This window comes from Phyllobates terribilis, unplaced genomic scaffold, assembly GCF_046119375.1.
Source record: "Phyllobates terribilis strain yellow unplaced genomic scaffold, ASM4611937v1 Scaffold_2__4_contigs__length_985480577, whole genome shotgun sequence".
NCBI lineage: Eukaryota > Metazoa > Chordata > Amphibia > Anura > Dendrobatidae > Phyllobates > Phyllobates terribilis.
The window spans coordinates 441,897,023-441,923,240 of NW_027362762.1; the positions used below are offsets into that span (position 1 = coordinate 441,897,023).

The following is a 26,218-nucleotide window of genomic DNA, read 5'->3' on the forward strand; positions in this document are numbered from 1 at the left end:
CATGTGCTATGCTGCACTACTTTCATACCTTCATTCCCCATTCAGAAATGTGCGTCACAGTAAATATTCCCAGAACTATCATCTTCTCTTACTGGTTGGACAAACCAATATTCATTACTAATTTACACATAGTATTACTCTACAAAGTCAAATGTAATCACTTAAATAACAGGAGACAATTTAAGAAAATAGTAGAAAAATCTATCACAAGTACATTTTCAAGGCACATTGGCCGAAAAGGCTCCTGGAATCTGTCCAGCTCTCCGCACATGCGTAATTGGGATCTGTATCACACAAGTACTGAAAATGACCACCATTCATTTCCATGGGGGAAATGAATGTTTATTTTTATATCACAATGTTTTTATTTAATTAAAAAAAATTCAGCATACGCCATCAGATGCCTTGTATCGAACTATATTCTTAGTTTGGAAGATACTATGAATATAGTGCAATACACGGCACCAAATGTATACCAGTAAAGGTCACAAAAGTCTCTAATGTGGGTCAGTATACCCATCTTGAAGATTCACTCAACCTAGAAATGACTGAATGAAATAAGAAACACAAACCCTTTTCACAGTGGACTGAGCTCATACACAAGACTCCTATTTCTGATACAAAAGCAGTTGAAATATGTTGCCATAAGAGCCTTCATTGTGTTTCTGATTGGCCAAGAATGAACATGGCAAATTTATTACAGCATAATAATCGCTAGAATAAAAGGATGAGTCTGGTGACAGATATCCACTAAGAAAAAAAGACAGAACAAAAGGCAAATCCACAATATAAGAAGGCATAGTTAGTGCAGAAATCAAATAATCATTTGTCTTTACCAATGGGCAAAGTTTACATAATCAATAGAAAAATCAGCAGAAATCTATGTTGATTGTTACTTCTGAGAATACCAAAATGAAGGCATAAGTGGTGCTCCCTGGTATAAAAGAATAGGTTAATATTTGTACGTAATGACACTTCAATTCATCTTGAATAAGTAAAGGCCTGGTCACACTAAGCGACGCTACAGCGATCCCGACAACGATACGACCTGTCAGGGATCGTTGCTGCGTCGCTGTGTGGTCGCTGGTGAGATGTCAAACAGTCAGATCTTCCCAACGACGCAGCAACGATGCAGCGACCCGTAACGATCTGTATAACGATGCACGCCTATATGTTTCTGTGTCTGAGTCGTTAACAAGGTCGTTGGTAAGGTGTCAAACATACTGATGCATGCTACCCAGCGGGACCTCAACGATCAAAGAAATGTCCAGACCATTCCGACACGACCAGCGATCTCACAGCAGGGGCCTGGTCGCTGCTAAGTGTCAAACGTAGCTAGATCGCTACTGAGGTCACTGTTGCGTCACAAAACTTGTGACTCAGCAGCGATCTCGCTAGCGATCTCGCTTAGTGTGACGGGGGCTTTAGGCACCTAAGAATCTGCCCCCCATGATAATATATGTAAACTAGCAATCGTCCCAGATATCTTGCAGTTATTAAACTTGCCCTCTGTTTACTGTGTCTGGACTTGCTGTAATTCTGGTTGATCAGAAGAGATCCCCAAGTCTTTATGGGAATAGAAGTTTGTATGTGATAAAGATTCATTAGCATGGTTACTATGTGTGTCCCCTTCGGGGTGGCAATGGCTGTATGGTTGTCCAGAAGCCGCTCCTGTTGAGTACACTGAGGCACCAGTAGGTGGCCATGTCCCGGTTGGCTTCATGTGATGATATGGAGAGTAGACATCAGAAAGGCCTTGAGGTGGTGTATAATACTGCTGGGTCGGGTAAGATCCAGGAGGTGGGTTGATCCTTTAAGAGAGAAGAGAAATAAACAAAACTGATTAGAGGTCATAGATAAGAGTGATTGCTAGAAAATGACGAGAGGTCATTGATGCACATCATAAACGTTATACTGGGAAGGAGTGAGGGGTCTGGAAGCTGGGACTACTACAAATCCCATAAATATGCCAATTATTATGTGTGACCAGCTCATTCACAGATGTGTTAGAGATACTCTGCATTAGGGCCGGCTGTCAGTCAGGGCAGGGGGCACGGTTACAGCGGCCGCTCTGTATACTCAAAGCAATCACTGAACTGGCGCCGCCGCGACTGAAAGAAAATGCTGGCGGGGAATAAAGTTAATTTTCTCCCCACTGAGGTCGGCTGCGCGCAGGCGCTGGCCAGCATAATAACACTGTTAACCTTCAGGTTAACAGTGTTATTTCTGGTGACAGGCTCCATTTAAAGTAAGACCCCAATATCTTTGCATATAATGCCAATTCTTAACAATATTCCAGCAGTGTAATTTTTTTCCAGCCCAATTCAGTTGCCCCTATACATTTTCTCCCCTTTTAAAGGGCAGTTGAGCCATGTGATCTCCAGTCTGACAACCTGTCCAGTACATGCTTTCTTGTGTAGACAGGATGTCAGTCTTTGATTTCCTGCAAATTACATAATCAGCTATCAGGTCCCCCCTGACAGCTCTCTGGCACCTCCACTCCCCCCACCCAGCTCCATCCTACCTGTTCCTCTGTCTGTCCTCTCATACATCTGAAGATACTAGGGAAGGATTATGAAGCTGCCTAAAAGAAAAACTGGATTTGCTTCCCATCCTTTATTTTGTATTCTAAGCTTCAAAAATGAAAACTAGACTGTGATTGGTGGCTATGGGCAGTATTTATTCAAGACAGTTTTTTTTTTTTTTTTTTAACTGTCCCATTATTTCTGCTTTGCATAACTGATATAGTTGCTGAGACTCTGCTCTATATACAGTACATCACAAAGGTTACAGTGAATACTGCTTTATACACGTGTATACTGCTTTATACAGTACAGACCAAAAATTTGGACACACCTTCTCATTTAAAGCGTTTTCTGTATTTTCATGACTATGAAAATTGTACATTCACACTGAAGGCATCAAAACTATGAATTAACACATGTGGAATTATATACTTAACAAAAAAGTGTGAAACAACTGAAAATATGTCTTATATTCTAGGTTCTTCAAACTAGCCACCTTTTGCTTTGATGACTGCTTTGCACACTCTTGGCATTCTCTTGATGAGCTTCAAGAGGTAGTCACCGGAAATGGTCTTCCAACAATCTTGAAGGAGTTCCCAGAGCATCTCGATTGGGTTCAGGTCTGGTGACTGTGGAGGCCAGGTCATCTGGCATAGTACCCCATCACTCTCCTGCTTGGTCAAATAGCCCTTTCACAGCCTGGAGGTGTGTTTGGGGTCATTGTCCTGTTGAAAAATAAATGATGGTCCAACTAAACGCAAACAGGATGGAATAGCATGCCGCTGCAAGATGCTGTGGTAGCCATGCTGGTTCAGTATGCCTTCAATTTTGAATAAATCCCCAACAGTGTCACCAGCAAAGCACCCCCACACCATCACACCTCCTCCTCCATGCTTCACGGTGGGAACCAGGCATGTAGAGTCCATCCGTTCACCTTTTCTGCGTCTCACAAAGACACGGTGGTTGGAACCAAATATCTCAAATTTGGACTCATCAGACCAAAGCTCAGATTTCCACTGGTCTAATGTCCATTCCTTGTGTTCTTTAGTCCAAACAAGTATCTTCTGCTTGTTGCCTGTCCTTAGCAGTGGTTTCCTAGCAGCTATTTTACCATGAAGGCCTGCTGCACAAAGTCTCCTCTTAACAGTTGTTGAAGAGATGTGTCCGCTGTTAGAACTCTGTGTGGCATTGACCTGGTCTCTAATCTGAGCTGATGTTAACCTGCGATTTCTGAGGCTGGTGACTCGGATAAACTTATCCTCAGAAGCAGAGGTGACTCTTGTCTTCCTTTCCTGGGGCCGTCCTCATGTGAGCCAGTTTCTTGGTAGCGCTTGATGGTTTTTGCAACTGCACTTGGGGACACATTCAAAGTTTGCCCAATTTTTCGGACTGACTGACCTTCATTTCTTAAAGTAATGATGGCCACTCGTTTTTCTTTACTTAGAATTTGTATTATGGCAAGAAAAAAAAGCAGCTAACAGTCTATTCAGCAGGACTATCAGCTGTGTATCCACCAGACTTCTGCACAACACAACTGATGGTCCCAACCCCATTTATAAGGCAAGAAATTCCACTTATTAAACCTGACAGGGCACACCTGTGAAGTGAAAACCATTTCCGGTGACTACCTCTTGAAGCTCATCAAGAGAATGCCAAGAGTGTGCAAAGCAGTCATCAAAGAAAAAGGTGGCTACTTTGAATTACCTAGAATATAAGACATATTTGTAGTTGTTTCACAGTTTTTTGTTAAGTATATAATTCCACATGTGTTAATTCATAGTTTTGATGCCTTCAGTGTGAATGTACAATTTTCAAAGTCATGAAAATGCAGAAAAATCTTTAAATGAGGTGTGTCCAAACTTTTGGTCTGTACTGCTGTATACACATCACACAGGATATACTGAGACTGTTGTATATACTATATTACATAAGAGACACTGAGATTCAGCAAATCACATAGGAGACACTGAGATGATCCTATATATACACACAAGCATCTCATAAGATACATTGAGACTACTGTATATACAGAGCTCAGCATGAATGAGTATACCCCCTTCTCAATCCCCTTGTAAAATAACTGTACTTCGGTGCCAGAACCATTCCAGCGGTGTCGGCACTGGCTCTCCCAGAGATTGTATAACATTTTCATGTAACGTGATCCCTCCAGCCAGTTAGCGCTGGCTTCACTCTCCCTGCCTTTGGACAAATCATATACCGTACCTCCACAGAAAGTAAGAGCTGCTCTCTCATTTCCTCCATATGTATGTGATACATACATCATTGCTAGCTAAACAAAATGACATGAACACAGTGCAACTTACTTTCTGGTTTGAGAGGCATTCCTTTCTGTAGAAGTTGCAGGGATGTACCTCCAAATTTGTACCCTTTTTAATATTCTGAATGGTACCATCTGATCCATTCGTGAAAATAATGATTCTGAGGGGTCCAAGAAAAAGCAGCCACCCATACCATCTGTTTTTTAGTTAAAGAATATATAGCAGGTGTAAATCGTGCAGAACAGTATATTCACATCCATTTTTAATGCACTTGTTTTATTTAAAGAGGTTTTTCACTACAGGACAACCCTTTCAAAACTGCTAAAATGCCTCAGATTAAAAAATAAGAACCCATATTTGCCTCCCAGACTGGCACCGTACCTGCAATGTGAGTGTTCTGCTTTACACGTGTCTGATCTGAAGGAATAGTTAAAACTGTAGCTGATCAGCAGTCACTGATTGGCTGCAGCGGTCGGTCCCATGACAACACTGCCAGGAGAGACAGCAACAATATGGCAGGAGCGGCACAGGTCCAGGAGGTATTTTTTATTCTATGTAGAGCACTTTAGGTGTTGTTGTTCTATTGAGAAAAACAGATTATAATCTAACAGACATGTTACAGCAAGTATCCAAATCACATACATCCGGTCAAATGATCACTCAATCATGCTGCAAATACAGGGGAATTGTGAGAGTGCATGCTTTACTCGATCACAATTTGGCAGTCTGCAGTCACAGAGTAATTGCAAACTTTTCTTTTACGCCTGGAAAAGCCCTTTAAAGCTCCACTACAGTGTTTTTTTTATTTCAGCTCTGGAGTGGTGCTACTACCAGAAGTTACCTGACCCTGGTATTATACTTAGCAGCCTCCATCTTTAGCTCTTCTCAGTCCTGCGGCGCCATCTTGTGACCATAGTGTCTGACTGACCAGTTAACGGTCACAAGCTCTCAATGTAAGTCTATGGCAGCCTAGTTCTGACACTCATGAATTTACAATGAGTTGTGACTTCCGGATCGCCCAGCAAAAACTGGAGCGATCCGACAGATCACAAACTGTTGGAAACCGACTACAGTGGCGCTGAGAACAGAAGATGACTGTGGCTGATAAGTATGATACTAGGTGCAGAGAACTTACATTAGTAGCACCACCCCTGCACTGCAATGAAAAAAACACTGGAGTGGTGCTTTAAAGTTAGGAATACATAGCGATTGTAATTGGGAGTTTCAAAGTACACCTGCCTCAACAGGTCTAAGATCTATTCAATTTGTATGTAAAATCTAGGATTCAGATGTGATAGAATATTAGATCATTCTTTGCTGCAAAATAACCAAACAATAATTCACATGCAAATTTTGCTTCAGATTCCACAGTTTGTCTCAAACACACAAAGCTCACAATTTTCTCTACCACTTTAGCTCTGTCCTTTGTGGCAAAAATTGAAATTCATGATTGGGTAGGATTTCAGTCAACACGCCAAAATGTTTATTGGATAATGAAAGTTAAAGTGCACCTGTCAGCAGGATTGTGCTTAGTAAACCTCATACAATGTCAGGTGGGCGACATTACACTGAGTAAAATGATACCTTGGTTGATGAAATCTGTCCTGTGGTTCTTTTATAATCTTTATTTTCAGTTTTCAGTTAATGAGATGCTCATGCTTCGGGAAAGGGCTAGTTTGCCGAGATATGCTATTGCGCAAATGCTGCCGGCGGTGACATATTGCTGTAGGCAATTTTTTTTCCTCCTTCAAAATGGCGCCGATAGCATCTATCGGCAAACATTAGATGCTACTGTGAAGGCGCGGGCGCCATTTTGCTGCATGTAAATTTCAGGTTTGGAACACTAATTGCACATGCAGCATTTAAAATAGTAGGCAGGTCACTGAAGGCGCAGAAACCTCTCAGAAGGCAGAGATAGGAATACATGAGCAGAGTACCACATAAAGCCCCTCCGCGAAGCACGAGCATCTCATTATGTCAGAAATGAAAATAAAGATTATAAAAGAACCACAGGACAGATTTCATCAAACAAGATATCATATTAATCATTGTAACGGCGCCCACCTGACAATGTATATGGTTTACTAAGCACAATCCTGCTGACAGGTGCGCTTTAAGTTTTCAGTTTAGAAACAAATGCTAAGCTTTGGCAACTGTTCGAGCATGTGCACAATGAGTCTTTTTGCCAAGTTTTTAGAGTGGAAAGCGAGCGGTAACTCTCTAAGGGTATGTGTACACAATATAATATTCAGGCAAATTCTGCCTGGAACCATCCTGAAAAAGTGTCCCTAAACCGCAGCAGAAAATGAATATCCTGCACCACAATGTAAAAACAACAATGCTGTGCACTTGTTTAGTCTTTCATGAAATTAGTTAAAGTGCTTCAGGGATCGGAAACAGAAGTGGTTAAAAGTGGCCCCACTATCAGTATTTTTTCTCAGGAGTGGGAGCCAAAACCAGGTGAGGAACAATCATAGAAAAAGTATAATAAAAACAAGTCACCAATTCTGCATTTATCATCCACTCCTGGTTTTGGTTCCCATTCCTGAGAAAAAATACTGACCGAATACTGATAGTGGGGCCGTCACCTAAGAACGACTTCAGCTAGGGAGACACCCACTAGTTATAGTTTCATAGAAAATAAATAACCACCACTAAAGTGACGGCAAAGCCACTTCAGGAAAAGACCGCCAGCTTTTTTCTGAATCGGCTTTACCTAGGAAAATTAGGTTCACCACCGGATATAACATGTCGTGCGCACATATTCCCGAATCCTTCTTAAAAGAATCAAAACTCCTGAAAAACTTGAAATTTCTGCTCAGTTTATGCTAAAAAAAGCTCATCAAAAAGACACAGTGTGCACATACCCTTAGTATTAGCCAGGATGTCTAAGTGACTGACACGAAAATAAGGCCACTGGAAATTTTCCCCCTAGCCATACCCCTTCTACAAACTTCAACCTGTTCCTATATGTTGGACATTGAGGCAGAAGAACTATTTTCTGGAAGGCTTTGTAAAGCCTCAGAAATATGCCAATTATTCAGTCTGGAAGGTCTCAAATTTTTGTGGGAGCCACCCAAATGTTTCAGGAGAGTTGGCAAGTTTGAACTTTGGGTAGAGCCGAGCTTGATATTGTCAAAGATATTTGATGGACAGAAGCATAGTTTTTCTGAAAAACAAGTAATGACAAATACAACACCTACTATTGTAAAAGGATACAAATAACTCCCACCAGTATGCCACATACATTACTAAGGACGGTCGCATGTGGTATGAAGAAAGCAGGGATAAGGAACAACAGTGGAATCACTTTTGTGGGTACCATGAACCCAAAGAATATCAGTCGTCTCAAGCTGGTGCGTATTATAAAGACGCTGATCATTGAAAAGGCAACTGATGTAAATCCCTGGACCTTTCCGTCCACCTGAAGGCTGCTGCCTACGGCAATAACAACCAAGTAGAGAAGTCCATTCCATACAGCAAACAGAGGAGTGAGGAAGAAGAACTTCACTGTGCCAACATTCTCTTCAAAACCGCCACCAAAATACCAAACGATTAAGCAACTGCAGATTAACGTTGGGAGATCTTCATGGCAGTAAATATATGTGATCAACCTGTGGACTGAAAAATAAAAGATCTTGTGAACAAAAAGTGAAAAACCCAACAACACTCACGCTTACCCCAAAAGAGGAGAAACTCATATATGTACAAAGAAATACAGGCAAAAAATCTACTGCATCTAAAGGACATTGGAGGAGTTGTCTGCAGATTAGTCCACATGCACACATTCAGTATTTGGTTAGTATTTTACATCAGTATCTGTAAGCCAAAACCAGGAGGGAGTGGGTGATAAATACAGAAGTGGTGACATGTTTCTATTATACTTTTCCTTGGATTGTTAATACTAATGTAAAATACTGAACAAATAATGAACATGTGCATGTGACCTTAGGGTTAGGCTATGTACACACTGTGCATTTTTGCAGCGCTTTTTCCGCACGGAAATGGGCCAAAAATGCTAGGTAATCTGTGTGCCAGCTAATGCGATGACTATCCTGAAGTGCTGTGCACATGATCAGGAATTTTCCTGTCAGGATTGTCATTGTGTTTAAATCTGCAGCATGTCAATTCTCTGTGCGTTTTTGCCACATTTTTCACCCATTGACTTCAATTGAGTCAGTTAAATCCGCAGCAAAAACGCAGGTATGAAAATATTTGCGGATGTTTGCTGCGTATTTGACTTACTCAGTGAGTCAAAAAACAAGGCAAAAAAGCACAAAGAATTGCCAGCGGGCGACTACTCCTCCCATCATCCTACGGCCGCTCCCGCTGACAATAGCAGGAGCGGTTGAGGGGAGGAGTAGTCTCCAAAACTGGCGTCTGTGCGCAGTGTAAAAAAAAAAAAAGAAAAAAAAAAAAAGTTAAAATAAATTAAAAAACACCTTATTTTCACCTGTCCGCCGTTGTCACGGGTGTGTCGCCACGAAGATCGTCACGAGTACACAGCCTGACTTCTCGCAGCTGACTTGTTGGTGCTTTGTGTTTTTCGGCAGTGAGGGAGTTAATTCTCTCTCTCTCTGTGCTAGACGAGGTCCAGCCTCGCCCAGCTGCAATCAATACTGCTGTAGTGAGACTCCTTCAAATGCCTGCTGGTCTGTTTGGGAAGTGTCGGTGAAAGCATTTCATTCAGACTAACAGAGCGGATTGTGGTGTTTGGAGTTTCTGAGATAAGTGTATTTGGAGTGTTTTTTCCCTTCCTCGCTTTATCATTTATCTCCTTTCCCGTTGGTGTTCCCTCTGTTGTAGTTGTGTAGTTGTTGTATGCAAGGTGGTTTTGGTTTTTCCCTTGTACTGTCTCGTTTGTCTGAGTACTGTGTGTGGGCATATTATTACTTGTCCCCTTTTGTTGTGATCGGGGTCCTTCTCAGGACTAGATTACTTAGGTGCAGGGATCCTCAGGAGGTAGGGGTTACGCTGGCGGCCTGGACCTCTGTACCTTTAACAGTACCTCCAGGTTGAGGGACTAGTCAGGGCCCCAGCTTAGGGTCAGCTTAGGCCCCCTACCTCCAGTATACAGAGACAGTGTGACAGCCGTATCCTAAGGCTGCGTGCCCATCAAAAACGCATGGTAATCCGCACCCATGGTCCCCAATGGCATTCCGCAATGTCAATGCACATGCTGTGGATTTTTCCGCAGCGTTTCTGCAGCGCTCATAAATCCGCAGCATGTTCATTAATTTTGCGGAAGCGCAGCCATTGACTTGCATTGAGACGCATATAATCCGTGTCAGTACATTTGTACTCACAGATTATATGCGTTTCAATGTGCGGATGGTACCCAGTTCTGGAGGAGAGAAGACTCTCATCCAGACCTGGGTACCATTGTACCTGTGAAAAAAAGAATAAAATAATAAAGTTTATATTCACCTGTCCGGCGGCTTCTCTCTGCTTGCCGGCAGCGCTTATCTTCCAGGACCTGAGATGACGTCGCGGTCATGTGACCGCAGTCTGTCTCGTGAGAGCCCGGCAACCAGGAAGAAGCCAGGACGAGCGCGACAGCACACGCGGCAGGGGATCGGGGGTGAGTATAGCTTTATTTTTTTATTTTTACGGTCACACTATATAAATCCATGCCGGTTGCATGGATTTATACAGTGTGACCTAGTTGTCAAGCACTTTCCAAGTGATGCTATCGCCTGGAAAGTGCTTGTCAGTCCGCATGCGGAAACACATGCAATAACGCATGTGAATCCTCATGTATTCTGCAGGAAAAACGCATGCACAATCTGCATGTGGTTTTTCTGCCAGGGAGATGCAGAAATGCTGCAGAAATTTTCTGCTTCATTTCTGCATCATGGGCACATAGCCTTAGTGTCTCACAGCGATCCGATCACCTGGCAGCACTGTATACACAGACAGGAGCGCGATCGCTCCCGGTACTGTATAGCTGCGCTGCTGGGACTCAGTCTACTGGAGTTCATCAGCTGAAGATCAGCTGAGAGCTCCGGTGACCTTACTTACGGCATTGGTGATGCGTGAGAATTTTCCTACACAACACTGATGCAGTAAGTGAGGGCACCGGAGCTCTCAGCTGATGAACTCAAGTGACCTCAGTCCCTGCAGTGCAGCGCTATACACTGACAGGAGCGATTACACTCCTGTCAGTGTATAGAGTGCTGTCCTCTAGAGCAGTCACATCACTGATTGCTGGTGGGACAGTAGATTATGTCCTCACGGCGGAGAGGTGAGGGACATGGTTGTTTTTTATTTTTGTTTTTTTTACAGGAGACGAGAGCTTCGGGGATTAGGGGTTAGGTGAGTATACATAAAACTGTGTGAAATTTTATTTAAATAAAAGACATTATTCTGGCCGTGTCTTTATTTCAAAAACTTTACTACGAGTTTAGTAATGTGGGCATCTTATTGACGCCCTCAATTACTAACCTGGGCTTCATGTCAGCTGCCAATACAAGGCTGACATGAACCCCAACCTTATTACCCCACTTGCCACCGCACCAGGGCAAGAGGGAAGAGCGGAAACTAAGATGGATGCACCAGTTCTGGGGCTGCTGAGAGATGATATTATTAGCCTCAGATGGGGCCAGGAGCCACGGCCCCTTCCCTGGCTATTAATATGAGCCTGCAGCTGTCTGCCTAGCCTTTGATGGTTAAATTTTATAGGGGGACCCTACATCTATATTTAAAGGAGCTGTCCAGTTAAAACAAGTTGTCACTCACCTGCAGAACAAGAAGTGTTTGGCAGCCCCATAGATAAAGAATGGAGCAGTGGCCGTGCACACTGCTGCTCCATTATAACAGGGATGAAAGTTCCTTGGTCTGCCAATTGGTGTGGGTGTCAGCAGTTGGATATCCATCAAGCAACAAGTTACTATCCATCCTGTTGATAGGTGATACATTCTTTTAACTGGACAATCCCTTTAAAAGTGTTCTCCAGTGCTGTTCACTTCCACATTTGGAGGTGACTGTCGTCGTCGACGATGTGCACAATATCTACTTCGTTCTTGGAGATATGTGTAGACGTAATGTCATCAGAGCTGCTCAAGGTCCCGATGAAGAAGTGAGCTACGTCAGAGAACCCTTCAGCAGCCTGACTGAGCAAAGCTGTATGTTGTGGAAAGTGAGAATTCACCCAGCAGTTACGCCAAGATGTCAGCTAATTACAGACATATTATGGTCATGGAACCCGTCTAATGTTTTAGGCTATGTGCACACGATGCGTATTTTGTGCGGAAAATTCCGCAACGTAAACGCATGAATTACGCATGTTAGCCTTCTGCCATGGTCCCCTATGGCATTCCGCAATTGTAATGCCCACGATGCGGAATTTTCCGCAGCGTTTTGTTGTGCGGAAAATTCCGCAGCATGTCAATTCTTTGTGCGTTTACGCATGCGGAATTGCCATCTACAATGCAGTAGAAAAAGCAAGGCAATTCCGCATGTGCAAAACGCGCGAATTACGCGCGAAAAACGCATGCCAAATTCCGTATGCGTTTTCCAGGAAAAAGGACATGCGGAAATTTCCGCTTCAAATACGCATCGTGTGCACTTAGCCTTAAGGCTTTGTTCACACGATGCGTATTTAATGCGTTTCCGCAGCGTTTTTGCAGTTGCGTAAACGCCGCGGAAAAGCATTAAAAACGCATGGTAGAAGGGCAGCAATGTTCCCCAATTGAAATCCGCATGTGCTGTGCCCATGATGCGGATGTTTCCGCAGTGTAAACGCTGCGCTCAAAAATCCGCAGCATTGACTTGCATTAGAACGCGCCAATTCCGCAAGACTGCATTTGTACTTGCGCTATTGGCGCGTTCTAATGTGCGGATGGTACCCGGGTGTGGAGGAGAGGAGACTCTCATCCACACTCAGGTACCATTAAAAAAGCTGTAAAACAAGAATAAAATAAAAAATAAATGTATTCTTACCTTCTGTCGGCCCGCGCACCGCTCCTTCTTGGTTCCCGGCACTTGCAGTGAGTTGTAGGACCTGCGCTGACGTCAGAGTCATGTGACGGGTCACGTGACGCTGACGTCGGCAGGTCTTTCAATTCAAAGTTGCCGGCAGCCGGGAGAACGGAGTGTAAAGCAGGACAGCGCGGGCCATCGGAGGTAAGTATATACACTCTCTCGGGTCACACTGTATAAATCCATGCTGTTTGCATGGATTTATATAGTGTGACCTAGTTGTCAAGCACTTTCCAAGTGATGCTAAAATCGCCTGGAAAGCGCTTGTCAATCTGCATGCGGAAACGCATGTGAATCCGCATGTATTCTGCAGGAAAAACGCATGCACAATCTGCATGCGTTTTTTCTGCCAGGGAGATGCAGAAATGATGCAGAAATTTTCTGCTTCATTTCTGCATCGTGTGCACATACCCTAACCCCGTCTTTTGACTTTCTTAAACTGGTAATTAACCAAAAAAGGAGACAAAATAAAAAACTAACTCTAAGGCCATGGCCCCACTATCAGTATTTGGTCAGTATTCGGTCAGTATTTTTTCTCAGGAGTGGGAGCCAAAACCAGGTGAGGAACAATTAGAGAAAAGGTATAATAGAAACAATTAACCGATTTTGCATTTATCACCCACTCCTGAGAAAAATACTGACCGAATACTGACCAAGTACTGATAGTGGGGCCGTGGCCTTACAATGATTATGTAATACTGCCTTGATATTGGGTAAGAGAAAAACTATGGAATGGGCGGCCAAAATTCAGGAAAGCCCCTGTGCCCTCAGTGGATAGCTGAGAGTTGGGAACATTTTCCTTAGAAAAGCCAAGGCATTGCGCACATTCAGCCAATCACAGTGCGTCCATGCATCCTGTATCTCCATTTCCAAATTGCAGAAAAATATGATCTGTCCTGTGTAGCCAGTGATAGATAAAACATTTATATTATCAGACGGCTGTTTTTATCACGTACGCAATTTTTTTTAAAAAAAATATACGCAGATGGATTTTCATCAATGTGTTGGATCAGATTTTCATCGGTTTGTCAGTGCATCCATTTTTACCACAAAAAAATTAAATACAAAGCTTCTCCTACCCATTAGAATATTAATAAGGCCCACATGGATCACACACTCATACTATCCAAGTACTGTCCGTCATTTTCACAGACCCATAAACTTGTATGGAGCGTTTTGATCTGTGACTCGGATCCAAATTGGATATCTCCGTGTTTTTTCTGCAAACATACGGTGAGCAAAAAGCCTTGGCATGTGAGCCGCTCCATAGACTCTAATGGGTGTGTGTTCCACCTGTGAAAAGGGACTGTCTGAGCCTTCTGTATCTCATGATTGCACCCATTACACAGTACTGCTTACATCCAACTAAATCAAGTCATTGTAAGGCATTTTTAAAACAATGTCAATGTAGTTTAAAGGTTTTTTTTATGTCCATACACAGACTCCTGCAATGATGGCAGGGATCTGAGAAGTATTCAAGAAACAGGCATTACAGGGTTAAAGACAAAGTATAAACACCAGCGTGTGCCCATCCTGAGTGACTATTACAGCACCTCTATAACTGGACACTCCCAGACACTAAGAGGAAACTGCTAATATAACAATTCCCAATATTGGGTGTCACTGTAATCACTGCCCTTGGGTCAATCACTTCTGTAAACAAATGGAGATTGTTTATCTAAACCTGTACAATAGAAAAGTAAAATAGGCTATTACTATAGGAAGCTATCAGCTGCCAGCTTACATTACACAGAGGCTCTTTGGAGAAAGAGAGCAACAATGTAATTGGCTCTCACTGGTGACTACTTGGCTCTTCCTTGCTCCAATTTCAATAGGTGTTTCCTAACTTGTATGGCTGAGCGGACTGCGGCGGCCATACCTGAGGCGCTCTCCAGCACTCCAGCCTCCAGGTCCAGGCTCCTTACAACAGGTGTCTCCCTCTTCATTGCTGGAACCGATATTGCCAGAGACAGCACTATGGTAAGAGTACAACCAGGAGTGAAGCGCAGGTCCGGCAACCAGGACGCCAGAACTTTACTCCACGCCCGGCTCCCGGTCTGCGCGTCCTCCATTTTTTTGGAGACCAGTCAGTACAGTAACAACTTGTGGCTAAGGACCTTCCGAGTTGGGGTGTCACGTGGTGTGTGCGGTCACGTGGTGCTGTGGAGCGGAGCGATGTCGGCTGTGCGCATTGCTGGTGCTTGTGTTCTATGGCTGGAGCAGTTTTGTGAGAATAATAAGACTAAAAGCACAAAGCCGACGTGTCTGTGCTACAGATCCTCATCAGAATCCTCAAAAACTCTTGGAAAAGAGTGTCTTTTTTAGCCAGACTCCTTCTGGAATCCTTCTAAAAAGCGGAGCAAAAAATGAACATAATGCACAGCAAGGGAAAAACGGCACCACGATATTGGCACCGTATATTGTTACTTAACCGCCTCAGGGTCCGGAAATTGTGAAGCAGTTAAAAGAAGTAACATGTTCATTCTCCAGGCAGCTTCCGCTAGGAAACCTCTCAATAGATACAGTCTAAGGGCTCATACCGATGTGTGAAAAAAAACGTTCCGATATCGGGACCGAAAAAAACGGACGAGTGTCATGCGATTTTCAGTTGTTTCACACTTTGTTGTTAAGTATATAATTCCACATGTGTTAATCCATAGTTTTGATGCCTTCAGTGTGAATGTACAATTTTCATAGTCATGAAAATACAGAAAAATCTTTAAATGAGGTGTGTCCAAACTTTTGGTCTGTTCTGTATGTATGTGTATATATATATCGTCTGATGTCCCGATGCTCCAGTACGACCCTGAATGTAATATAGAAAGACTACATTCCCACCTGCACTTGGAGATCACATATGTCTGTTCTGTTTTTAGAAACAAACAGTATTAATATCTAAAATTACCCAAATGGAAACAGAAGGACCAAACTGATTACTATGGGAGGCATCTGGGTTTCGTTATGTCTCAGTTTCACGATGGAAAAAAATAAGGTTCTGTATGATGCGCTTTTTCTTCAGTTCTAAATATGTAAACATAGCGGGACCTAGATACTCCCCATTAACCCCTTCAGGACAATGACATACAGTTGTGCTCAAAAGTTTACATACCCCGGCAGAATTTTTCCTTTCTTGGCCTTGTCTCAGAGAATATGAATGATAACAAAAAAACATTTTCTCCACTCATGGTTATTGGTTGGGTGAAGCCATTTATTGTCAAACTACTGTGTTTTCTCGTTTTAAATCTTAATGACAACCAAAAACATCCAAATGACCCTGATCAAAAGTTCACATACCCTGGTGATTTTGGCCTGATAACATGCACAGAATTTGACACAAATGGGTTTGAATGGCTACACTCACCTGTAACCTGTTTTCTTCTAATCAGTGTGTGTGCATAAAAGCTGAGTGAGTTTCTGGGATCCAGACAGACTCTTGCATCTTTCATCCTGCCACTGGCGTTTCTGGATTGTGAGTCATGGAGAAAGAATTGTCAACGGATCTACGGGAAAAAGTAGTTGAACTGTATAACACAGGAAAGGGATACAAAAAAATATCCAAGGAATTGATAATGCCAGTCAGCAGCGTTTAAACTGTGATTAACAAATGGAAAAGCAGGGGCTCTGTAAAACCCAAACAACGGTCAGGAAGACCAACAGAAATATCGGCCACAACTGCCAGTAAAATTGTTCGGGATGCACAGAAGAACCCACAAAGAACACTAGCGAAATTCAGGACTCTCTGAAAACTAGCGGTGTGGCTGTTTCAAGATGCACTTGAAGAAAAATGGGCTGTATGGTCGACAAGCCTCAAAACTTCTGGAACAAGGTAATTTGGAGTGATGAAACCAAAATTTAACTTTTTGGCCACTACCATAAACGTTACATTTTGGAGAGAGGTCAACAAGGCCTATGATGAAAGGAACACCATTCCTACAGTAAAGCACAGAGGTGGATCGCTGATGTTTTGGGGATGTGTGAGCTACAAAGGCACAGGAAACTTGGTAAAAGTTGAAGGAAAGATGAATGCAGCACGTTCTCAGCAAATACTGGAGGCAAATTTGCACTCATCAACCGCATGGGACGTCCTTGGACGTTCCAACATGACAACGATCCAAAACACAAGGCCCAGTCAACCTGGCTACAGCAGAACCAATTGAAGGTTCTAAAGTGGCCATCTCAGTCTCCTGACCTCAATATCATTGAGACACTCTGGGGAGACAATATCATTGAGCCACTCTGGGGAGATCTCAAGCGAGCAATTCATGCTAGACAGCCCAGGAATTTACAGGAACTGGAGGCTTTTTGCCAAGAAAAATGGGCAGCTTTAGCATCTGAGAAAATAAAGAACCTCATCCACAACTGCCACAAAATACTTCAAGCTGTCATTGATGTTAGAGGGGGCAATACACGGTATTAAGAACTGGGGTATGTGAACTTTTGATCAGGGTCATTTGGATGTTTTTGGTTGTCATTAAGATTTAAAAAGAGAAAACACAGTAATTTGACAATAAATGGCTGCACCCAACGAATATCCATGAGTGGAGAAAAAGTTTTTCGGTTATCACTCATATTCTCTGAAACAAGGCCAAGAAAGGAAAAATTCTGCTGGGGTATGTAAACTTTTGAGCACAACTGTGCGTATATATATACATACACACACACACACACACACACACACACACACACACACACACACACACACACACACACATCCTTTATCTTATTCCTGCACTTGATGCGGGCTCCGGCGCTGAGCCTGCATCTTTCCCTGCACATGAAAGTTGATCTGATCAGCTGTCATGTGCCTCTAACTGCCACGGGTGGATCCGAGATCCATTCTTGGCTATTAACAAGTTCCCGACTGCTGAGCTACTGGGAACGTTACAGGAAGAGGGGGCTTTTGTATGTGAATAGCAGCCATAGATGGGAAAGTGCTAGATGGTTTTTCCCCTCTCTTCATGGCTGACATAGTTCTCTCCTCTTCCCAGTACTGTTTCTCCCCTCTTAGTAGTTTATCCACTCTTCTTAGTAGTTTCTCCCCTCTCCTCAGTAGTTTCTTCCTTCTCGTCAGCACTGTCTCATTCTCCTTACAAACCTGGCCCTGCTCACCTCTTCCCTTTCTCTCTTGCTGAAGCTAACACCCTGCAGTGCAGTCACTCTGCACATAGCCAGGGTAATCTCTTGTGACTGGTGCCGAAGAGGAAGATCAGGGAGTGAAGATGAGCTAATTGCACGCACCATGGAGGGCTGTGTTAGGCACATCTTGAATGGGTGCATGTCTTTGTTTACAAATAAAGCTTATGGAAAAAAACAAGTTAAACTGAGTTACTGAGAATCGGGGCACTGCACTTCTGATCCGGGGCCTAGGCTCCGGATCCAAGTGCCTAGCGACGCCTCTGGCTCCCAGTATATGATGCGGGCTCAGAAGCTGAGCCTGCATCATACCTGGAATATATAATCTGTTTTACATAACCAACATCTGCCTCTAACAACAGCTAGTGGAACTGACCCCTGATGTATAATTTTTGAAACGAGTGCCGGGTGTGTTTGGTGGGTGAGCCGCTATACACTGCTACCTTTGTGTGTATCCCTTTTACCTCTTCTTTCCTGGAATTACTGTTTTTTGGCACTCCAAGAATCCATGTTGTGTAACAAATTTTTCATTTATTAGTTTTTCATTCTGCTTTGTTGTACACATTACGGAGTTTTCTGTATTTTATGTTTAGGGCTCATACTCATCTACGTATAAATCAGACGAGTGCAATCCGCAAAAAAATCGGATTGCACTCTGACATGTTATTCACTGATTCAGTGTTCATCTGCGATTTTTTTTTTTCTCAGCTCGGATTGGACAGAGAAAAAAAATCACAGCATGCTGCGAGTGGAGTGGCCGCGTATATCGGACGAGAATCAACAATGCAAGTCAATGGATGTGAGGAAAAAAAAAAAAAATCGCACAGCACACAGACCATGCGTGTACTGTGCAATTTTAACACACTCATCCCATAGGAAACCCGACATTTCATGAGCCGAGTACAGTAAATTCACAGAGTGAACTGTCAGAATAGAATAGATATAATAGAAAGATATCAGAGATATATAATTATTGCAGTGCGTGTGTAGCTTACTGTATATGTATTTAGCTAATAAATAAATGAAAAAAATTGCGTGGGTCCCCCTTATTTTTATTAACCAGCTGAGGGAAAGCAGACAGGTGAGAGCTGGTCTTAATAGTCTGAGAAGGGGGCAATAAACATGGAGCTTCCCAGGCTATTAATATCATCTTACAGCTGTCTACTTAGCCTTTACTGGTTATTAAAAAGGGGGAACACACAAAAAAAATGATGTGTAATCAGTACCATTTATTCCTAACATGGTTTTCACTGTTGGCTCACCCACCACTTTGTCTTTGTGTCTATTGTATCGGATATATGTATTTTTTCTAACCTATATTTAGCAAAAATTATATTTTATTTATTTTTGCAACTACCCCCGCACGTAATTTAGTGTTGATTTTTGATTGGTGTTGTGCTTTGGGACTTCCCACTTTGCCTCAGGTCACACTTTTAGGTTTGTCACTCTGTAATCCACTTTATTGATGGAGATTGTAAAATATGAATGTCCTGCAGTTGTGTTTTTTTAAGAAACAACCTATCCAGACATCTACACGACACTGTAAAAGTTACATTTTGATTCCTCAATAAAGACTATGGGTATGTGCACACGATGCAGAAATGCTCAGGATTTTTTCCTGAGCGTTTCTGCATCTCTCTGGCAGGAAAAAACGCATGCGGATTGTACATGCGGTTTCCTGCCAGGGACATGCGGATGTGAAGCGGTCTTCACTTTCATTTCCGCATGCGGGTTGACAAGCGCTTCCCAAGCGATTTTAGCATCACTTGGAAAGTGCTTGTCAACTTCACACTATATAAATCCATGCAACCGGCATGTATTTATATAGTGTGTGAATGTCAAAAAATAAAAAATAAATCTATACTTTACCCTCTGATGGCCCCCGGTGTCCTGCTTCATCGGTCCCGGCTGCCGGCAGTGAAGACTTTAGGACCTTCCGACGTCAGCGTCACGTGACCCGTCACATGACTCTGACGTCAGCGAAGGTCCTTCTTCATTCAACCGCGAAGTGCCCGGGAAGCCAGCAGGACGCAGCGCGGGCCGTCAGAAGGTGAGAATGAATGTATTTTTTATTTTATTCTTTTTTTTTTTTAATGGTACCTGGGTCTGGATGAGAGTCCTCTCATCCACACCCGGGTACCATCCGCACATTAGACCGCATGAAAAGCGCATCAACATTATACAGTGATGCGGATTCCATGCGGTCTAATGCAAGTCAATGGCGGCAAAAGAGCAGCGTTTCCGCAAAATTAATTGACATGCTGCGGATTTTTGACCGCAGCGTTTACGCTGCGGAAAAATCCGCATCATGGGCACAGCACATGCGGATTTCCATTGGGGAACATTGCTGCCCTTCTACCATGCGTTTTTCATGCGTTTCCGCGGCGTTTATGCAACTGCAAAAACGCCGTGGAAACGCATGAAAAACGCATCGTGTGGACTCAGCCTATCACTAACTGGATACTATGGTTCCCTAGAAATCTTGAAAATAAAACTTTTCAAGATTTTTAGAAAGTAATGATCATTGAGCTCCTTAAATGGGTTGTACACTACTATTTAAAATATGCCTAAGCGTTTTTATGATGAAAAGCAACTTCTTAATAATTACCTCCTTCTGCCGTTTCTGCCTGTGAGCAGCGCTATCGGAGGCCACTCACAGGCATCACGTGACCCCGTGCTGACATCACGACAAGTGTGGCTGCTGGGTTGTGGGCGGGGTTACCCCACCGCGTCACACCCAGCATCCACCACGCGCTTTCCCAATGAATGGGGGGAGGCAGAGTGCGCAGTAGGTGCCGGGTGTGAAGCGGCTGGTAACCTCGCCCACAACCCAGCAGGCACCGTGGAACGTGGAAGAGAGAGACCCCTGGCCTGGACTTGTCGTGACGTCAGTGGATGTCAGAGCCGACTGCAGCCGGGGGTCACTTGCTGCCTGTGAGCGGCCACCAATAGTGCCGCTCACAGGCAGAAAAGGCAGAGGGAGGTAATTACAAAAGCTGCTTTTTATCATAAAAACGCTTTGGCATATTTTATATAGTAGTGGACAACCCCTCTAACACTTGAATGCCCTATTGCTCCTGCACCACCACTCCTATAGTCCCCAGTAAAATTCAATTCAACTCGAAATGATTTACTTCTCTCTAGCTGTGAGTTTTCACAGCTGACTTCACTGACACACAGGCAGAGCAGCTGGAAAGGGAGATAGGACATAAATCTATATGAGGCTATATTCTTGCGTTTTTGATGTTGCAGATTTTCTGAACCATTTATTCACACTAGTAAGATAGGTTTCTTGCATCTTTTCAAAAATATGCAGCGTAAAAAACTCACACAAAACTCATCCTGGGAACGTAGCCTAAGGCTTTATTCACATATCAGTATTTTTGATCAGTATTTCTATGCCGATATAGGGAAAATATATATTCTTGTACCGTGTTAGCCAGTAGATAGAAAAATATTTAGATTTGAGAGTCCTCAGTGGTTGATACCTTTTAATGCCTAACTGAAAAGATGGTAACAAATTGCAAGCTTTCGAGACTACACAGGTCTCTTCATCAGGCATAGTATAACACAAAATTTGAAGAGTCACATTTATACACAATAAGACATAAAAATAATGCAATAGGTAAGACAGGTGATGAAAAGCAGAGTTATTATGGAAGAGATAAACAGTTCTGGCTATAAATATTTTAGCAGTTAATAGATAAGGAGTGTGAAAGTTTTATTGTCCTGTGACTAGGTCCAGTGTTATGATGGCCTCACAGTCTGAGGGGCACATTCCTTAGCTGATGTAGAATGACATAAATCCATGCGTAAAAAAAATGTAAAACCTGTCCGTTTATAATGACCACAGAAAAGATAAAGATCCCCAATTCACATCAGGACTATAAGATCCCAGGTACTTTCCGCTGTATCACATCTAACGTAGTATACTTAATTATATGCACCAAATGTTCAGCTGGGGGTCTTTATGTAGGGGAGACAGGGCAAAAACTTAGGACAAGAATGAATCATCATCGCCACACAATTAACCCCTTTCCGACCTTGTCAGTAATAGTACGTAGCTGTGCCCTGGGAGTTATGGACCAGCTACGTATTATTACGTGCGCTGCGATCGCGCCCGCACACAAGCGGTGCGGGGCGATCGCCGCCGGGTGTCAGCTGATAGCACCGGGTGTCAGCTGTGACAATGTGCTGGGAGCGGTCCCGCACCGCTCCCGGCACATTAACCCCCGCAATGCTGCGATCGAAGTCGATCGCAGCATTGCGGTGGCAAGTGGGGAGGTGATCGGTATACTCACCTCTCCTGCCGGCGTCCAGTGATGTCTGCGGCGGCTTCCGGATGTTGCCATGACGACCCGATGTCGTCATGACAACATCCGGGTCACCAAGAGGCAGGGCGTTCCTTTGGTCATGCGCAGTGCGCGACCAAAGTAATGTCTCCCCTGTGTGCAGCGCTGACAGGCTGCATGACAAAGAGAGCTGCTGCTCTCTATGCCATGCAGCCGATCAGGCTGCAAAAAGTAAAAGTCCCATAGTAAAAAAAAAAAAAAAAAAAAAAGTAGAAAAGTGAAAAAAAAAATTGTAAAAAAATTGTAAATGAAAATATATTGAACCCATAATATTTATTTATTATGAAGCAAAAAGCAATAAAAGTACACATATTTGGTATCGCCGCGTCCGGAACGACCTGACCTATAAAACTGTCCTACTAGTTAACCCCTTTTAGTGAACACGGTAAAAAAAAAAAAAAAAAAAACCGAAGCAAAAAACATTGCTTTATCATCATACCGCCAAACAAAAAATGGAATAACACGCGATCAAAAAGACGAATGTAAATAAAAATGGTACCGCTAAAAACGTCATCTTGTCCCGCAAAAAACAAGCTCCCATACAGCTCCATCAGCCGAAAAATAAAAAAGTTATAGCTCTCAGAATAAAGCGATACAAAAAAAATATTTTTTTTGAAAATTGTTTTTATTGTGTAAAAGCGGCAAAACGTAAAAAAACGATATAAATGCGGTACCGCTGTAAATGCACTGACCCAAAGAATAACGCTGCATTATCAATTTTACCACACGCGGAACGGCATAAAAAAAACGCAAAAAAACAATTCCTGAATTGTTGTTTTTTGTTTATTCTGCCTCCCAAAAATCAGAATAGAAAGCGATCAAAAAAATGTCACATGCCCAAAAATGGTACCAATTTGCAATTTGTTACCATGTTTTCAGTTAGCCATTAAAAGGTATCAACCACTGAGGACTCTCAAATCTAAATATTTTTTATTTCTATGCCAAAACCAGATGTGTCTCCAAAACATAGAAAAGATGTCAATCTTTCAAGTTTTTCTCTCTAAGTTCCACTCCTGGTTTTGGCATACAAACACTGATGCAAAATACTGACGTGTCAATAAGGCCGTGTTCACACATAGTATAAATGCTGTGGTTTTTCTGCTGCTTTTTAACCGCATATTTTCTGCAAGTGTCCTCACCAAAATAACAACCTACTCTGACTATTGCATTTATGTGTTTTCCCCTTTATTTGATGCTTTTTAACTTTCATTTTGTTGCGTTTTTACTTGCATTTTTTATGCATTCATTTGAATGGGTTAAAAAAGCTGCAAAAATGTTGACACGCTTTAACAGTTAAAATACAAAATAAGAAGCATGTATATGAGATTTCAGAAATCTCATTCATTATGCAGGGATTTGACAGTACAGCGTTTTTTTGCGCACAGAAATAAAAGTGCTGCAAAAATGCAGCTAGTGAACGAGCCCTTAGGGCCTGTTCACATGCTGATTTTTTTGACACATTTTTCTGTGCACTTTTGCTACAGAAAAACACAGCATGTTATTATGCCAGCAAAGTGAATGAGATTTTGAAAACCTCATGCACATTCTGTGCGTGTATTTCATGCAGCGGTTTTCGTGAAACCAAAAAATCTGAAAATTGCAGCAGAAAAATCTGCTGCAAATACTCAACGTGTGCACCTAGCCTTACCAAGTTTAACAGATGGGTTAAGTAACTTTAGTTATGAAAGACCAGATTATTATGAATGCAGTTATTTGTTTAATGTCCTTATTTTTTATGGAGAAGACGGGTGATTTCAATTTTTAGGCTATGTGCCCACGATGCAGAAATGAATCAGAAAATTTCTGCAGCATTTCTGCATCTCCCTGGCAGAAAAAATGCATGCAGATTGTGCATGCGTTTTCCCTGCCAGGTAGAAGCGTTTGTGAAGCGTCATTCACATGCGTTTCTGCTTGCGGATTGACAAGCGCTTTCCAGGCGATTTTAGCATCACTTGGAATGTACTTGTCAACTAGGTCACACTATATAAATCCATGCAAACAGCATGGATTTATATAGTGTGACCGTAAGAATGTTTAAAAATAAAAAAATAAACCTATACTTACTACAGGTACAATGGTACCCAGGTCTGGATGAGAGTCTCCTCTCCTCCAGACTTTGGTACCATCCGCACATAGAGACGCATAGAATCTGCTTGTACAAATGTACTGACATGGATTATGTGCGTCTCAATGCAAGTCAATGGCGGCGATTACGCCGCGCTTCCACAAAATTAATGGACATGCTGCGGATTTTTGAGCGCAGCATAAACGCTGCGGAAAAATCCGCAGCATGGGCATAGAACATGCGGAATCCCCTTGGGGACCGTGGGGGGCGGATTACCTAGCGTTTAACAAGCGTTTACGCTGCGGAAATTCCACAGCATATACGCTTGAAAAACGCTACGTGGGCACTTAGCCTTATACTTTAAAAAAAAAATGTTTATTTTTTAGTTCCCTTAGGAGACTTGAACCTTCGAACATCCATTTGCTTATACTATATATCACAATACCACAGGCTACCAACTACCATGGTAACCCCACAGTGACCCACGATCACATCATGGGGGACTGATAGGAGCTGGTGCACACACAATTAAAAGCCGATGTCTGACTGACAGAGGCATTTAAATTGCCAACAATTATGATCAGAACTCAGCTCCAGCAGCTGCCAATCATAGATGCCGGCTATGTAATGCAGCCAGCATCTACCGTGTGTAACCACACCCCCTTGGGGAAACCACATCTATATACGTGGGGGTACCTCACCTGTGCAACAGTTTGGTAGCAACAAACAGCTCATATTTATGATGGATAAGAGTGTACTGCCAAATAACTAAGACAAAATGTAAATTTATGTGAAACTATAGATAGGTCCTGATATGGTCTCTGCCTGGTACTATTTTGTACACTGACCATTGTATCTACTGTCCTTTATTCATTTGACTTGTGCACTCACACCAATGTACTGATCTTTGATACTAAACATATGTACTGTGTAGTTGCTAAAACACTCTTTTTGTATTTGTCCTGCTTTTATTGTATCACTCTGTTTACTACATATGTAATTTCAATAACGTATACATTTTAGCTATAAAAAAACTCCTTTTATTCTTTTCTGTGTAAAGCCTATCTTTAGCTTTTCTCAACTAAACAACAATGGCTGAATTGGCTATTTGATAAAATGTACGAAGTGGACATATTTTGTTTAGCTACACTGAGCCCTGTATCTAATTCCATCATGTGATACACTACACTGAGCCCTGTATCTAATCCCAGCATGCAGGGGCGGACATACCGCTGGTGTAACTGCACCGGGGCCCGGAGGTGGAGAGGGGATTTTGAAGGGCAGCTAATAATGAGGGCAATCTGGCCTGCTTCTCGGAAACCGAAGCTGCGGGGGCCAAGGCCAGATAGCCTTCATAGTGTGCGGCGGGCAGGAAGCGATTCCTGCAGCTCCGCTGCCTACAGGAGAAAATGGCAGAGGGAAATTTAATATGCAAATTGCCTCTTCAGATCAAAAGAGGACTTGAACTCTATAGCGCCACCTATTGGAAGCAGCAATCCTACAAGTCACAATCAACTCTTTAACGAGACGTGCAATATGACTTAGGATAAGGATAAGCATGATACTGTGAGCAGCACCAACTAACAGCAGTCTGGTAAAACTGTCGACATGTCAGTATCACTTTGCAGTCACCAAAAAAATGGCTCCGCACTGTGATCCCAAACTTCATCCTCCCTTATCCTTTTGCAAACACCCAGAAGGAAAGGAGAGGTGTGACATTACACATACACACGTGGTCAAAATTGTGGGTACCCCTCGTTTAATGAAAGAAAAACCCACAATGGTCACAGAAATAACTTGAATCTGACAAAAGTAATAATAAATTAAAAATCTATGAAAATGAACAAATGAAAGTCAGACATTGATTTTCAACCCTGCTTCCAC

General features: G+C 42.7%; 1 protein-coding gene and 1 long non-coding RNA gene across 3 annotated transcripts in view; one reads left to right on the forward strand and one right to left on the reverse strand.

The window, feature by feature from the left end:
• Positions 1–146: 146 nt before the first annotated feature.
• Positions 147–14,938, reverse strand: RHBDD2 (rhomboid domain containing 2). Its single transcript, XM_073665448.1, has 4 exons — positions 14,664–14,938; positions 8,024–8,425; positions 4,850–5,000; positions 147–1,811 (listed from the first exon to the last, which is right to left on the reverse strand). Exons 1-4 carry the CDS (start codon positions 14,854–14,856, stop codon positions 1,514–1,516), a joined length of 1,044 nt encoding a protein of 347 aa, XP_073521549.1. The 5' UTR covers positions 14,857–14,938; the 3' UTR covers positions 147–1,513.
• LOC141214540 (uncharacterized) overlaps positions 14,618–26,218 on the forward strand; it is a 30,379-nt gene continuing 18,778 nt past the window's right edge. For both annotated transcript variants that reach the window (XR_012283748.1, XR_012283754.1), the window contains exon 1: positions 14,618–14,764. This is a non-coding gene — a long non-coding RNA (uncharacterized lncRNA). The remainder of the gene's footprint in view (positions 14,765–26,218) is intronic.

Coding starts and splice junctions, on each gene's coding strand:
- RHBDD2 (XM_073665448.1), bottom strand. CDS start 14,856: ATGGAGGACGCGCAGACCGGGAGCCGGGCGTGGAGTAAAGTTCTGGCG. Junction 8,426..14,663: donor AGTGCTGGAGAGCGCCTCAG/GTATGGCCGCCG, acceptor TTTATTTTTCAG/TCCACAGGTTGATCACATAT. Junction 5,001..8,023: donor CATACTGGTGGGAGTTATTT/GTATCCTTTTAC, acceptor ACTAAAAAACAG/ATGGTATGGGTGGCTGCTTT.